The following is a 16,309-nucleotide window of genomic DNA, read 5'->3' as shown; positions in this document are numbered from 1 at the left end:
GCACAGGAACTTTGGCCAAGCAAAGAAAGCCCATCTTTGAAGAGAGAAGTAAAGCTGTCTTGAAGTAGTCAAGTCATGTGGGTTTCCAGTTCCAGGCCTTCCAAGGTCTATGACCCATACTCTTGGGTTGCTTTGAACTTCCATGGTGTTACTTATCATACATTCTCTACCCCACACACATACATACTTGAGCTAGTCGAATGGGCCCCTGAGTTCAAATTCTTGTGATTAGCTGGCTAACATCCACGAGGATGGCCCACATGTGTATGGGGATGGTCATGGTCAGGAGAATGGTCATCTCTGCTTGCCAGCCCATCCGCTTCCCTTACTGTCCTGCAAAGTCAGGCTGGCTCCCAGAGGAAGCTGCCTGGGTACCTCTAGAACTGAAGGCCAGTGTTTTGGGCTCTTCCTGACTTTGGAGAAGTGGACGCTTGGAGCCTGCCGGACTTGTTGGCTCGTTGGCTCATCCGTCGATCATGTTTACTGAAGTGTCAGACAGACCTCAAGCACTGAGCTCAGGGCATGCATGGATAGTAACTGAGTTCCTCGGTTTCTAGAGATTCCCACTGGGAGTCACAGCATGGCCTCCAATAGGCCAGGAGAACATGGGGAGAAGGCTGTGGTCTTGGGCGGAGTTAGGAGAAGAGCATTAATGGTTTGTACCAGGAGTGCTTGCTGAGGGGGAGCTGGAGGGGCTGTACCAGGAGGAGGAAGCTGCTCTGAGGCCCCTCTGAAGACCATCCATTCAAAACCTGTCCCTTATAATAATAATAATAATTTAAAAAACCTGTCTCTTGGCAGCTGGGAACCCCCCCCCCCATTTTTTTTTACCTCTGTTTCCATGGCCTTGACATTGGAACACAAAACAGGTAAGGAGTGGGACATTGTGTGGAGGGACATGACACACCTCTCATGTGCTTCCTGAAGCCATGGGCACCTGTTCACATCCAGATATTGGTCTTATTCTTGATGCCCTGGACAAGCTCCTCAAGATCTTCTGCATTCCTTGCTGCCCGAGCAAGCTGACATCGTAATGCCGCCCAAAGGACCCCTCTTGGCATTTTTCAGGAAGGACCTGGGCTTGGCATCCTCTTCCTGGGGCCATGAGAATATCAAGAGAGACCTAGAGAGGAAGCCTACCAGCTTCTGGGAGGAAGAACCAGAGGACAGGGTGTGATAGGGAAACCAAGGAGGGGCTTTGGTTTGCTCCCTGTGGGGGATGGTGGTGATGGCCAGTAAAGAGACTGCTTGGAGGTCCAGGAGATACCTCTCAACCAGTCTGAGAACTTGCTGAAACTGGGGCATCCCTGTCCAGAAATGCCCCCTTCAAGAGCACCAGCAGCAACAATTATGAAATGCATGCTTGTGGGGGTGGGGCGGGGGGGGTAGGCCTTTGCTGGTTCCCAGGGAGGGTCCTTTTACTGGAACTCATGTGAAGCTTGTGGTTCCTAGGCCACTGGACTTGGCAGGGGAATGTGCCATGAGGCTGCACTCTTATTAAAAAGAATCAGCCTGACGCTCAGTGCATTTCTGTTATCTTTGAAAGTGGATGGAAGGAAACAGTGGTCAGTAGATCTAGGATAATTACAGGGAGAGCATTTACAGGCAAGTAATCTGATTCCATCTTTTAATTCTTTTTCTCCTCCAGAAAATAGAAAGCAAATACTGGTACTTATATTCAATTATAACCATTTTCCATTGGATATGCTGCCTTTAGTCCTGGTGTTGTTGGGAAAAGGGTCTGTTACCTTAGCCATGGGCATGGTTAGGTCAGGCTGCAGGGCTCCCCCATCTACCTTTCAAGATACTTCTTCCATGCTGTGTTGTCCTTAGGATGGATGAGTAGGAGTGTGAGAGGGTGGGTGGGACTCTGGGACATTAGCCCTACCTTTTCTGGGAAGGGAGTGGAAGGCCACAGTGGGGGTGAATGACAGGAGAGGGAGAAGAAGAGGTGGGAGATGTAGTCTTTGGGGCTAATCCTAGTGCCAAGCATGTCGTGGGGTCAAAGAGCCTAGGCATCCTAGAAGGGCTCAAGTCTTCCCTGTGGGTTAAATGGTTAAGGAGAGAGAAGCAGGAAGATTGTACACACTCGGGTGAGGAAAGGACAAAGAGGTAGCGTTCCTGGAGCACAGGTTCTGAATTCAGGTGAAGCTACTCACTGCTCGAAAATCAATACTTGACAGCCAAGTGATAGTAGGTAAGGAAAGCTTGCTTTACGCAGGAAGCTGGCAACCTGGGAAAATGGTGGATGAACCTTCGGAGACCATCTTCCCCATCTAGGTGAGACTGGAAGGTTCAAAGGGGAAGGGGTGGGGAGTGCTCATGCAGGAGAAGCAGGTGCCCTGGCAGTTGGTCCGTCTGAGGTGGACGTGACCCTGAACGGACTTGCTGGTGTCTAGGACGGCTGTTTTCATGTAGTCAGACCTTATCTCCTGGGAGAGTCTGGTCCTCAAGGCCAACGGTCTGCATATCTTAAGGAAAGCAGGTTAGTTCTGCTCCAGACCAAGGGACTTAGGTCACCAAGCAAGGGGTGCTTAAGCTCAAAGCAAGTTACCCCTTACGACCCCCTGGAGTGCTTGTTACAGTGGGAGGCATGTGCAAAGAGGAGGACATGTTGGTCATAGCAAAATAATTAGAAATCACCTAAGTCTCCATCCATAGGGGAACAAATAAAATGTGCTGTCATCCCAGGAGAGGATACTATATAGCTGTGTCAAAGGCAGGAACTAGAATTATATTTAATCTCAAAAGTATTGAGGAGCAAAGCCAAGGAGCATGTGTGTATGGAACCAAAGTGTTTATGTAAAAACGTAGCACCTGGGTGGCTCAGTCGATTAAGCAGCTGCCTTTGGCTCAGGTCATGATCTCAGGGTCCTGGGATCAAGCCCTGCCTTGGGCTCTGTGCTCAGTGGGGAGTTTGGTTCTCCTTCTCCCTCTGCCCCTCCCCCTGCTTGTGTTCTCTCTCTCTTTCTCTGAAATAAATAAATGAAATCTTTAAAAAAAAGTGGGGAGTGATACTGTGTATTTTCAAGGATTATATATATATATATACATATATATACACATACACATACATATGTGTGTGTATATATATGTGTGTGTGTGTATCTGTATGTACACGGATTTTTACACTTGATCTTAGCCAAAAGGCTGAGAAGCGATGTACATGGATTTTTAAGAAGAGTCTAGAGTGGCATATCTCTGAAGCATAGCAGTGCTCTTCTCTGGGGAATTGAGGGGGAAGGAGGATGATGCTGGTGTCGGGAAGAGTTTGAAGGCTTGTAATATTTTCATTAAAATTTGTTTTAAATATTCTAATTGAAGTAAATATCGGAATGCTTAAAGGATTTTTGAAATGGAAGTTCAGCAGCTTTCGAAGGTGGCAGCTTCAGCATTTGGGAATGCGTAAATGAGGCCGCAGCCGGGAAGCAGGAACCCAGCCCAGGGGCTCGCTCCCTCCAAGTCCTAATGTAGACAGCAGACAGCGTAGACAACGAGGCAGCCTTGCCATGACTCAGCAGGGTACATGTCACGGAGATCAGTCAGTTTGGGGTGAAGTGAATCATGGAGTTTGCCATCTTCTTTGCCGATTCTGCAGCTGGTAAGTTATACCTCCTGAGCAGGCGCATCAATAATTTAACATTAACTAATCATCAGCTTTAGACGAGCTCTATTTTAGGTACCACTGGGGAATTAAAAAAAAAAAAAAGAAGAAGAAGAAGAAGGAATGAGTGATATTTTTGTCCTTGAACTTAAAAACCAGGCCAGGCCCTCCTCTTGTCTCATTCGACTATTAATTCAGTCTCCCTGCTTCCAGTCTTGCCCTCTGCTCTGTCCTCCACTTGCCACCAGGACAAGGACTCAGAGACACAAATCTGATCTGTGTCCTCACTTGTCCTTTGCTAGCTTCTTTCTCAACTTGCCCTGTCCCGGAGGACAGGTCTGACTTTGTTGGTGTGCCTTCCAGGGTCTTCTCCTGCCTGGCACTCAGGTGCCTTTCAGGCATGCGACAGGAGCCCTTGGCAGACTTCTTGTGGGTCCTAGAACATACTACAGTTTTTTTGTGTGGCATGTATTCCCCCCTGCTTCAAGACCCAGTTCAAACACCCCTAATTCTATGAAGCCTGTTGGGACCTACTTTCTCCTTCTGATGGGCCTTATTAACCTAGCACTTTGCACCTCCCTGCCATCACATTGTGTCGTATAATAATGATCACTGAGGTATATTTCCTTTGGGATTTTCAGCTTTGCATAAAAATATGTCTTACGAATCTCTCGCTTAGTTTCTGGCCTGGCCCCCTTCATATAATAGGTACTCAAAAAATGTTGGTTGGAAGTATAGTGTGTGTTTCAGTTCTCCTGGCCATGCAACCGATTACTCCAGAACTCAGTTGCTTAAAACAACCGTTGTATCACGTTCACAGAATCAGTGGGTCAGGAATTCAGGTGGGCCTAGCAGGGGTGGCTTCCGTCTGTTCCCCCAGTGGTCTGGGGTCTCTGCTGGGAAGATTCCAAGGCTGGGCGGCTACTTGTAGCTGAGCAATCATATGAAGGCTCATTCACGTACATGGCTGGCGGTGGTGGTGGCTGTGGATAGCGAACTCTGTTGGGCTCTCTCAGGCTCTGGACCCTCCTCAGGACCCTTCCCTGTGCCTTGGGCTTCCTCATAGCATGGCAGCCTTAGGACACTGGAAATTCTTCCACCGCAGCACAGGACACCGGGTAGCAGAGCAGATCGCTGTGTCACTTGTTTAGGACTGAATCCTGACGTTCACAGGGTCATAGGCCCACCCAGGCTCAAAGGGAGGGGAATTAAACTCCACCTCCAATGGCATGGTCACAGTAAGAAGAGCACATGAGACAGGAGGTGTTGTTAAGCTGTGTTTAGAAAATATACCTTGTCATGGTACGTGGGAGAAATGAGTTGCACAGTGAGAACTAATATATCACTTACTGCTACAACTCCTCCGGCCGTTGGTGGCTTAATGTTTTTTTTAACTTTTTAACTTTTTTATTATTTATTTTTAAGATTTTGTTTATTTATTTATGAGAGACACAGAGAGGCAGAGACATAGGGAGACCAAGAAGTAGGCTCCTTACGAGGACCCTGATGTGGAACTCGATCCCAGGACCCTGGGATCACGCCCTGAACCAAAGGCAGATTTTCAATCACTGAGCCCTGGTATAGTATTTTTTTGAACAGTATTTTACTACCTATGCCATTTTTCATTTTTAGCCAAAAGTTAAACATTGATGTTCCTTTTATGCTCTGGTACTTACAGAGCCTTTTCCTGTTTTTAGATTATCTCATGTTGGCCAGAAATTAACTGGAATCCTGAAATACTCATTTAGTGGCTTTTGCAATATTATGTGACCTCTGGGGTTACCTGTGAGATTGAGATATGGTGCATTGCATTATTCCCATTTTATAGATAAAGAAATATGCCAGTGTGATGGAGTTGTGTGTAGAATTTGTACCAGCTGGGTGCTGAGTGAGCTTTGATAATTGTAGAGACCACAACTGGAAGAACAGACGTGGAACAGTGAGCTAGGTCCTTTGATGCTTTGACATGCTCAGTCATGCGTCACAAGCATAGCAGTTGGATCCTTTGCCTAGAGATGTGGGTTACCTGAGCCTAGGCATATTCCAAAAAAATGCATGAGAAGCTAGTTTCCACAGGCACAGTGACCTCTCCTGCTCACTAACTCCTGAATCATACTGCCCCTAGCCAGGTTCATCTGGGACTTAATACAAAGGAAAAAAGAGCATCCTGGGATATGTAGTATCTTGAAAAACTAGTTAAGTGATAGATACCATGTGTTTATGTGACTGGAGACTTTCACAAGTAAATCTAAAAGGACATAGACTGTCCTAATGATCATGTAATATTCTAAAGCAATATTCTTAACTCTTTTCTGGGCCTTAAATTGCTTTCAGAATCTTTTGAGATTTATGGACCCTTTTTCCAGAAGACACATACATGGGTATGGAACACAATATTTCATTAAATCTTAGGACTCACAGCTGTTGATATTGGCCATATATTGGTACAAAACAAATTATCCCAAAACTTGAGGCTTAAAGCAACAGTTCTTCTCAGTTTTATTGTAAACCTAAAAATGTTCTTAAAAAACATAGTCTTAAAAAAGGATTTTGATTGGAGAAGCTGTGTGTACTCGGTGAAAGCAGTAATTACCGCACTTGTCAATAAAATTCTTAAAATGATACAGAAAAACAACACAACGGTTTCCGTCCATCAGGAATCTAGGAGCATCTCAGCTCTGGTGGCTCTGACTCTGTGGCTCCCGACAGCGTACAGTCATCTTGGCTGGGCCTGGTTGTTGGCTGGAGGCCTCGGGTAGACCTGACCAGAGGGGGCTGCTTTGATATCTTCCTGACACGGTTATATGTGGTCCCAGAGAAGAAGGCAGAAACCCTTGTCTTTTTATAGCCTTGCCTTGGAAGTCATACTCTAGCATTTCTGCTTTTCCAGTCAGTGCATAGGGCAAGGTGTGGAGGGTAACCTCTGTGTCCTCTCCAGGCGTGCCACCCTCCCTGCAAATTGACCTAGAGGTTTTCCTAACCCTCTCCTTTAGGGTTTTTATATGGGAGCTTTATTACATAGCCATGGTTGATTAAATCATTGGCCATTGAACTCAATCTCTTGCCCCCTATCTCCTCCCTAGAGTGAGATGGGGTTGACAGTTTCAATCTTCTCAGCATGGCCAGCTCCTCTCTTAAGACCATCTAAAAGCCCACCATAAATCAGCATAACTCCTTAGGGATATAAGGGACTCTTTATGAATGACAAAAGACATTCCTGTCACTCAGGAAATTACAAGGGTTTTAGAAGCTCTGGGCCAGAAACCAGGGACAAAGACCAAATTCATATTTTTTTTAATCCTACCATTCTAGTCAATATGGAAAAAATTTTATATGGCAATCATATGTCACTTTTATTTTTGGTTAAATTCCTTTCCTATTTATAGAACTAGTACATAATCTTTGCAGAGGATGAGGGTGGGGAGGAGTAAACTACAAAGAAGAAAATAAAAATCACTTGCCTTCCTATTACCCAGTATTTTCTCTCTAAACTTTTTTAGGTTTACAACAAAATCCAGAGGAAGATACAGAAATTTCCCATACGCCCCTGCCTCCACACATAAATAACCTCATGCATTATCCACATCACTCATCAGACTGGTACATTTATTAACCCAGGATGAACCTGCATTGACACATCATAATCGCCTGAAGTCCATAGTTTACCCGAGGGTTCACACTTCCTGTGCTATACCCTATGGGTTTCCATAAGTGTGTAGTAAAATGTGTTCATCATTACATTATCATATAGAGTATCTTTACTGCCCTAAAAATCCTCTGTGCTCTGCCTATTTATCTCCCCATCCCCAGCAACCACTGAAATTTCTTTTGTCTCCTTAACTTGGCCTTTTCTAGAATGTCACATAGTTGGAAGCATATAATATGCTTCCATTTTGTTAGTTGCCTTTCTTGATTGGCTTCTTTCACTTAATACTATGTGTTTAAAGTTACTTCATGTCTTTTCAGGGTTAAAAAGCTAATTTGTTTTTAGTGCTGAATATTATTCTGTGTTCTGGATGTACCACAGTTTGTTTCTCTCTACTGAAGACCATCTTGATTGCTTCTAACTTTTGACAATTGTGAATAAAGCTGATATAAACATTCGTGTGCTGGTTTTTGTATAATCAGAAGTTTTCAACACCTTTGGGTAATACCTGTTTTGCATTCCCACTAGCAATGAATGGAGAGTTCTTCTTGCTCTACATCGTTGTCAGCTTTTGGTGTTGTCAGGATTCCAGATTTTGGCCACTCTTACAGGCTTGTAGTGGTGTCTTTTTTTTGTTGTTTTCATTTCTATTTTCCTTGTGACATGATGTGGAGCAGCCTTTCATATGCTTACTTGCCCTCCAATGTCTTCTTTAGTGGGTTGTCTCCTAAGATCTTTGGCTCATTTTTTAATCAGATTTTTTTCTTATTTTTGAGTTTTAAACATTCGTTGTATATTTTTTGGGTTAACAGTCTTTATCAGACATGTCTTTTGCAAATATTTTCTCCCAGTCAGTACCATGTCTTCTAATTCTCTTCATCTTATCTTTCACAGAGCAGAAGATTAATTTTAATGAAGCTTAGCATATCGATTATTTCTTTCGATGGATCATGCCTTTAGTGTTGTATCTGAAAGGGCATCACTATACCCAAGTTCACTTGGGCTTCCTCTTATATTATATTGTAGGAGTTTTATAGTTTTGTATGTTAATTTAGATCTGTGATTCATTTTGAATTAGTTTTTGTGAAGGGAATAAATCTGCATTTCGATTCGGTCATTTTGTTTATTTGATTTTTTGCATGTGATTGTACAGGTACGTCAGCACCATTTATTGAAGAGACTCTCTTTGCTCCACTGGATTGCCTTTGCCCCTTTGTCAAAGATTAGTTAACTATATTTACAGGAGTCTATTTCTGGAGTCTCTGTTTTGTTCCATTGACCTATTTGTCCATTCTTTCTCCATTATCATGCTGTTTTCATTACTTTATAGTAAGTACTAAAGTTGAGTAGCTTCAGCCCTTCAACTTTGTTCTCCTCTTTCAAGATGGTGTTGGCTGTTCTGGGTCTTTGCCTCTCTGTATAAACTTTAGAATGTGTTGATATATACAAATAACTTCCTGTGATTTTGATTGGAATTGCATTCAGTCTATAGATAAAATTGGGAAGAACTGGTATCTTGACAATATTGTGTCCTTTTATCCAAGAACATCAGATTTTTCTCCATTTATTTAATTATTTTTTAATTTTGTTTATCAGAGTTTTGTAGCTTTCTTCGTATATATCTTCTGTATATCTTGTTAGATTTCTACCTATTTTGTTTTGGGGAGTACTAATGTAAATGGTATTGTCTTTTCACAGTTTTAAATTCCCTTTGTTCATTGTTGTTATATAGGAAGGCAATTGACTTTTGTATGTTAACTTTGTATCTTGCAACAAGTTTGCTATAATTGCTTATTTCTTTCAGGATTTGTTTGGTAGTCAATTCCTGTAGATTTTTTTTTTATATAGACAGTCATGTCATCTGTGAACAAAGAGAGTTTTGTCTTTCTTCCCAATCTTTCATATGCTTACTTGCCCTCCAATATCTTCCCAATCTTTCATATGCTTACTTGCCCTCCAATAAAAGTATACCTTTATTTCCTTTTCTTGACTTGTTGCATTAGCAAGGACTTCCAAGTATGATATTGAAAATAAGTAGTAAGAGGGAAGATCCTTGTATTGTATCTGATCTTAGTGGGAAAGCTTTGAGTTTCTCACCATTAGGTCTAATGTTAGCTATAGGTTTTTTGTAGATATTCTTTATAGGTTGGAAAAAATTTCCCTCTGTTCCTAGTTTACTGTGACTTCCTAATGAATGAGAGTTGTTGGATTTTGTCAAATGGTTTTCCTACCTCTATTGATAGGATCATGTGGTTTTTCTTTTTTAGCCTAGTGATGCCATAGATTACATTAATTGATTTTCAAATATTTAACCAGCCTTGCATACCTGTGATAAATCATACATGGTCTTGATGTATAATTCTATAAATTGTTGGGTTTGATTTGCTAATACTTTGTTGAGGATTTTTGCATCTATGTTCATCAAAGATACTTGTCTGTAATTTTCTTATAATACCTTGGTCTAGTTTGAGTATTAGAGTAGTGCTGCCCTCATAAAATGAGTTATTAGGTGTTACATCTGCTTCTGTTTTCTGAAAGAGATTGTAGAGAGTTGGTATACTTTTTTCCTTAAATGTTCATTAGAATTTACTCACCTGGGCCTGGTGCTCTCTGCTTTGGAAGGTTTTTAATTATTGAATCAATTTCCTTTATAGGTCTGTTAAAACCATCTTTCTTTCTTTCTTTCTTTCTTTCTTTCTTTCTTTCTTTCTTTCTTTCTTTCTTTCTTTCTTTTTCCTTCCTTCCTTCCTTCCTTCCTTCCTTCCTTCCTTCTTTCTCTCTCTCTCCTTTCTTTCTTTCTTTCTTTTCTTTCTTCCTTCCTTCCTTCCTTCCTTCCTTCCTTCCTTCCTTCCTTCTTTCTTCTTTCTTTCTTTCTTCTTTCTTTCTTTCTTTCTTTCTTTCTTTCTTTCTTTCTTTCTTTCTTTCTTTCTTTCTTTCTTTCTTTCTTTCTTTTTAAACCACCTTTCTTGTGTGAGTTTTCACAGATGTATCTTTCAAGGAATTGATCCATTTCATCTGGGTTATCAAATTTGTAGGCACAGAGTTGTTCATAGGATTCCTTTATTATCCTTTTAATTTTCATGGGCTCTGTAGTGATATCTTCTCTTTCATTTTTGATATTAGTAATTTGTGCCCTTTCTCTGTTTTCTTAGTCATCCTGGCTAAGAGCTTATTGATTTTATTGATCTATTCAAAGAATCACTTTTGATTTTGTTGATTTTCTCCAGTGATTTTCTGTTTTCAATTTCATTGATTTCTGTTCTGATTCTTGTGATTTTTTTTTCTGCTTATTTTGGACTTAATTTCCTTTTTCTATTCTATTTTCTTAAGGTGGAAACTTAGATTACTGATTTGATATCTTTCTTCTTTTCTAATACATGTATTCAATGATACAAATTTCCCTCTAAGCACTGTTTTGCCTGCATGCGACACATTTTGGTAAATTGTACTTTTATTTTCATTTAATACAAAATATTTTTAAATATCTCTTGAGGTTTCTTTTGTGACCCAGGTGTTTTTTAGAAGAGTGTTGTTTAATATCCACATGTTTGGGGATTTTCCAGTTATTTTTCTGTTACTGATTTTTGGTTTAATTCCAGTGTAGTCTGCAAGCAGACACTGTTATTTCTAGTCTTGTAAATTTGCTAAGGTGTGTGTTACGGTCCAGAATGTGGTCTCTTTTGGTGAATGTTCCATGTGGGCTTGAGAAGAATGTGTACTCTGCCGCTGTTGGATGAAGTGGTCAATAGATGTCCATTATATTCAGTTGATTGATGGTGGTGTTGAGTTCAGCTATGTCTTTACTGATTTTCTGCTTGATGGACCAGTCCGTTTCTGATAGAGGGGTATTGTAGTCATCAGCTCTAATACTGGATTCATCTCTTTCTCCCTACGGTTCTATCGGTTTTTGCCTCATCCAGTATGATGCTCTGTTGTTATGTGCATACACATTAAGAATTGTTATGTCTTCGTGGAGAATTATGTCACGTCCTTCATCATCAGTAGTAACTTTTTTTACTTTGAAATCTGCTCTGTCTGAGATTATTATAACTATGCCTGCTTTCTTTTGATTAGTGTTTACATGGTATATTTTTCTCTGTCCATTTGCTTTTAACTTATATGTGTCTGTATATTTTGAGTGGATTTCTTGTAGATATGATATAGTTGGGTCATGTGTTTTGATCCACTCCAACAATCTCTGTCTTTGAATTGGTGTGTTGAGACCACTGATTGACATTCAGAGTGATTACTAGTATAGTGATTACTGGTGTAGGCAGATTAGTATCTACCATATGCATTACTACTTTGTATTTATGGCCCTTTCTCTTTGTTCTTATTTCTGTCCTCCACTCACAAAAGGCAGAAAATCCTTTTACAAAAGGCAGAAAATCCTTTTTATACAGTTATATATGAAACTGTGTATATTTATTCTTTTCTTTTTAAATCTTTTTTTTTTTTTTAATTTTTATTTATTTATGATAGTCACAGAGAGAGAGAGAGAGAGAGAGGCAGAGACATAGGCAGAGGGAGAAGCAGGCTCCATGCACCGGGAGCCTGATGTGGGATTCGATCCCGGGTCTCCAGGATCGCGCCCTGGGCCAAAGGCAGGCGCCAAACCGCTGCGCCACCCAGGGATCCCTATTCTTTTCTTTTTAAACTGTGGAAGCGATATTTGCTTGTTGCAAAGTAATTCAAAAAGTATAGGAATGTCTAAAGTGAAAAAGAGTAATAATAATAATAATGAAAAAGTGATCTTTGCTTGGAAGGAGTCTTCTGTCATAGGCTGAGAGGGAAGATGGAAGGGGCTGTGAGGCCAGGGGATGCCTTGGCAGGTAGAGGGCCTGGGTCCCTTTGAAGACAAAACACTGTCTTGGAAAAATGAGGGGCAGTGCCAGGAATAGGAAATGTGGAGGTGAGGTATACAGAAGAAATTAAAATGTGAAGAAAAAGGTAATTTTTACTTCTATGTTAGGGTCCATTCTCTAAGAACAGCATTATTTTCAGGGGTCAAAGGCCCTTTGTGGGGGCAGGAAGGAAGTAAAGGAGATACTGAACGAACAGATGCAGCTGAATGTGTGTGGTTCAAGTACAATCCAGTGTTTACTTACTTATTTGTTTGGCAGGGCTGTTTATGACCTGCTTCTGGCTTGGACAAATTGTGTTGACCCTGATGCCCTGGCTCATTGAGGCCACTTAACACTGTTTACTTTTCAGGGAGTGGTGTGTGTGATCCCACAATCAAACACTTTGGTTAGGTCTGTTAGGAGAATGCCCACTGGCTAAGCCCTGCGTTGCCAGGATGTGCTACGCCCATTCACTAGAGAAGAATGAAGTTTTCTTGACCCAAATTCTTGCAGAGCCTTTGCAGAAAGAAGGAGCTTAAAGCTGAGAGCTTCAAGTTAGGAGATGGTTTTTAATTGGACACCTGGTTGCCAGTATGTAGAGACCCCTGAAAGCAGCAGTCCTTGACTCTGCCTTGCATTTGAATTTTTCAAAATGCTAATGCCCAGGCCACACCCCAGGCCAGTTACATCAGGTGGGCAAAGGCCCTGCTACTTTGTAAAGCCCCCCCCCCGGGTGAATTCAGTGTGGCTCCTTGAAGAAGCCGGCTCAATCCTGACCTGCCTCTAACCTTCTCTGCGGCAGACTACGAGCAGTGGTGGCTTTTGCATCACCGAACAACAAAATACAACGAGACCTAAATGTTGTGAATGTAGTTAAATTGTTTTCAGGGTTCTGTGTTCCTCGAGTAGTGCAAACATTTGATTCAGATGTCACCATATAGATATTTTAAGTTGTCATAGAAAGCGTACACATAGTCAAAATGTTATACACCAAATTCTAACATACTGAAAATAACTAATGAGCTGTCTTCTCAGTGACTCTCTGTGGTAATGAATGCTGTCAACCAGGGTGGATCAATTAAATTCACACCCTTCAGTTTTTCAGTTCCCAGTTTTTATTCCTGTGGCCAGGTTGGGGTTCTAGGTAAGATTTGGATCGGGAGGGGAAGGTTCTCCGTGAATTATAGCTGATAAGCCACACGTCTTTCCTTGTAAAGTCTGTCATCTTGTAGATAAGGCCAGCTCGCTTAGAGGCACAAACACTGCCCCCTCCCCAGCTGCACCCCTGGACTGGGCAGAGCCGCATCCTACTAGTACTTGAGCTGTCCCAGCTGTTCATCAGCTGGATGGCTGTCAGATAGGTTTACAGTGGGGGCAGCTGTGATTCCTTTTTGGAGAGGGAGAGGGGAAGCTTTCATGGGGTGGAAGTGGGCTGCAGCTGTGGGTGGAGGTGGGTAGCCCAGAGAGATGCTGTCATTGTCAAGAGGCCATCGGAATGTCCCTGGCCAAGCGCTGTGGATGCAAGAGCTGCAGAATGTTCCAGCCGGGAGAGGTTTTTAGCCAGCAGCTCTATACTGAAGAGTAATTGTGTCAGGGGCTTTGCAGATGTTATTTGATACCTCTGTGAGGCACACATTATTATCCCCATCTTACAGATGAGGAAACTGAGGCTTGGAGATGTTAGGTAACTCATCCAAGGTCACAGCTAGTACATTAACAAAGCCAGCACTGGCACATGTGCTAGTCTACTCCCAAGCCTTGTTGGAAATCATTTTATAGATGAAGAGATCAAAGTCCAGGAGGGAGAAGCAACCTGTCCAAGGTGACATAGCCAGTTCCAGCTGCTGGCAGAGCTGTGGCTAGAACTCACCCGCTCCTTTTGCCTTAACTGCCGTGCCCACCTGCTGCTGAGGGGAAGGCAGGTCACGGGGGGTGTACCCTCCCCCCACCTGCTCAGCGGCTCAGGCAATAGCAGCGTTAGGCTGGGCATGGAATTAGAAATGGAACTCACCATATTTCCCAGCCCCTGAGTGTATGGGGGAGACCGTGTTAAGAACATGGAGAAGGTATGTAGAGGCATATCCCAGCCAGAAGGCAGGGGGAATAGTGGGGAATCAGAGCCGCCATCCCAGGGTCAGGTCTACACTGTCAGCTCCCCTCAACCCAACCCACTGCCAGCATGCAGGCATCCTGGGCAGCAGGGCTGTGCTTCAGCCCTTCACATACTTTCACATTCGTGTACACTCGGCTTAAAGCTGCAGCCACCTGCAGGGGCTCAGCTCTGTCCCTATTCACAGAGGGGAGAGGAGATAAGGAATGCCCCTCCACCTCCTGTCCTGGGAGCAGCTATTTGAAAACAAGGGTGCAGCACCAGAGAAAGAGCCCTAGGACTCCCTCTGACCCACAGGCTCAGATTGCAAGATGGTTGCTTTTTTTCCATCTGAACGTGTGCCAAGAGTTCAACTTTTCCTGCTCATTTTATTAAAAACTTTATAAACAGCCTCAATAGGGCAGCCCCGGTGGCCGAGCGGTTTAGCACCGCCTGCAGCCTAGGGCATGATCCTGGAGACCCGGGATCGAGTCCCACATCAGGCTCCCTGCATGGAGCCTGCTTCTCCCTCTGCCTGTGTCTCTGCCTCTCTCTCTCTGTGCCTCTCATGAATAAATAAATAAAATCTTTTAAAAAAAACCAGCCTCAATAAATAGATATAAAACTGCTACACAAATGACAGAGGGACTAGATGAAATTCCCAAGGGTCAGCCGTTGAATAAGCAACAGCACCTTGACTTTTTGCATAGTCAGATTTCCATATATGCAAATTAAGGACCATGAGCTCTACCACAGAGTGTCTTAATTAATATTTATAAATCACAGAACGCCCCCGAAAAGGCAGCAAGCTATTTATATGGTCATGTCACACAAATAATAAACCCTTTGAAGTTTGCTGCGTACTCTGCGTTTTGGTCTGAGAAGTAAGTGAGCATGTCTGTATATCTCCCACAGGTGTAGTGCGGGCACAGCGGCATGTCGCCGTCCAGGAAGGACCCCTGTACCGCACGGAGGGCTCCCACATCACCATCTGGTGCAATGTGAGCGGCTACCAGGGGCCTTCTGAGCAGAATTTCCAGTGGTCCATTTACCTGCCGTCCGCCCCGGAGCGTGAGGTCCAAATCGTCAGCACCGTGGACTCATCCTTCCCTTATGCCATCTACACCCAGCGTGTCCGTGGAGGCAAGATCTACGTGGAGAGAGTCCAGGGGAACTCAGCCTTGTTGCACATCACCGATCTCCAGGCCCGGGATGCTGGGGAGTATGAGTGCCACACGCCCAACACGGATGAGCGGTACTTTGGGAGTTACAGTGCCAAGATGAACCTAGTGGGTAAGGAGGTGATGATGTTTCTTTCCCATGGTCAGTATCCCACCCGAGTCAGTCCTCTTGGGCTGCTGCCCCACAGCCACTCTGGGTGGCTGAAACCACAAGCATTTATTTCTCACGGTTCTGGAGGCTGGAAGAGATCAGTGTGCCAGCAGAGTTGGTTCTGGTGAAGGTCCTCTCCTGGGTTGCCAACTCATAATTTCTCATTGTGTCCTCCTGTAGCAGAAAGGGAGTGAAAGAGCTCACTGAGCCCCTTTTCTGAGGGCACTACTCCCATTGATGGGGGCTCCACCTCCCTAACTTCATCACCTCCCAGAGGCCCCACCTCCAAACACCATTGTGGGGTGGGGGTGAGGTGATTAGGATTTACCATATGGATTGTGAGGAGGGGAGGAAATAAATATTGAGCCCATATCACGAGCTACTCGTTTGTAGTGCAACTTTGACTTAAAAAAAAAAAAAAAACAAATCTCCCCGGATATTTTAGTGGTTAACAGGTAGTGTGAGTGAACAAAGATTGTGGGTTCGTTTGTAAATAATCAGAAGGCTGAGGCCAAAACATAGGAAGAATCTGGTGCAGGTGTTAAAAATTCAGAGAAGGTTAACTGACCTGTAGCTGGCAAAAGGGGATGTGAAAATATAAGGTAAGGATGCCTGTGGTTGATGATCTGTCTGAAGAAATGACAAAGAGGAGCACATGACATCAGCTAGCAGAGAGGTGAAACCGCTGCGCAGTGGAGGGGCTCTGAGAGCCGTGGGGTGCTTGTGAATCAGGAAGCAAATGTACCTGTGGGTCCTTGTTCACACTTGGGGCCTGTCCCTAGGTCTTTTGGCTG

The 16,309-nt window shown here is 43.3% G+C and overlaps 1 protein-coding gene and 1 pseudogene across 4 annotated transcripts in view; one reads left to right on the top strand and one right to left on the bottom strand.

The window, feature by feature from the left end:
• The window catches only part of IGSF3 (immunoglobulin superfamily member 3), a 91,926-nt gene that overhangs the window by 36,146 nt on the left and 39,471 nt on the right, over window positions 1-16,309 (top strand). For all 4 annotated transcript variants that reach the window (XM_035700457.2, XM_035700456.2, XM_035700454.2 and 1 more), the window contains exon 3: window positions 15,099-15,476. In XM_035700457.2, the coding sequence (XP_035556350.1) occupies window positions 15,099-15,476 (378 nt within the window). The remainder of the gene's footprint in view (window positions 1-15,098; window positions 15,477-16,309) is intronic.
• LOC112665146 (U2 spliceosomal RNA) lies at window positions 3,030-3,162 on the bottom strand (annotated as a pseudogene).

The sequence above is a fragment of the Canis lupus genome, chromosome 17 (genome assembly GCF_003254725.2).
Source record: "Canis lupus dingo isolate Sandy chromosome 17, ASM325472v2, whole genome shotgun sequence".
Taxonomy (NCBI): domain Eukaryota; kingdom Metazoa; phylum Chordata; class Mammalia; order Carnivora; family Canidae; genus Canis; species Canis lupus.
The sequence above is the reverse complement of the archived record's forward strand: the minus strand, read 5'-3'. Positions and strand labels throughout refer to the sequence as shown.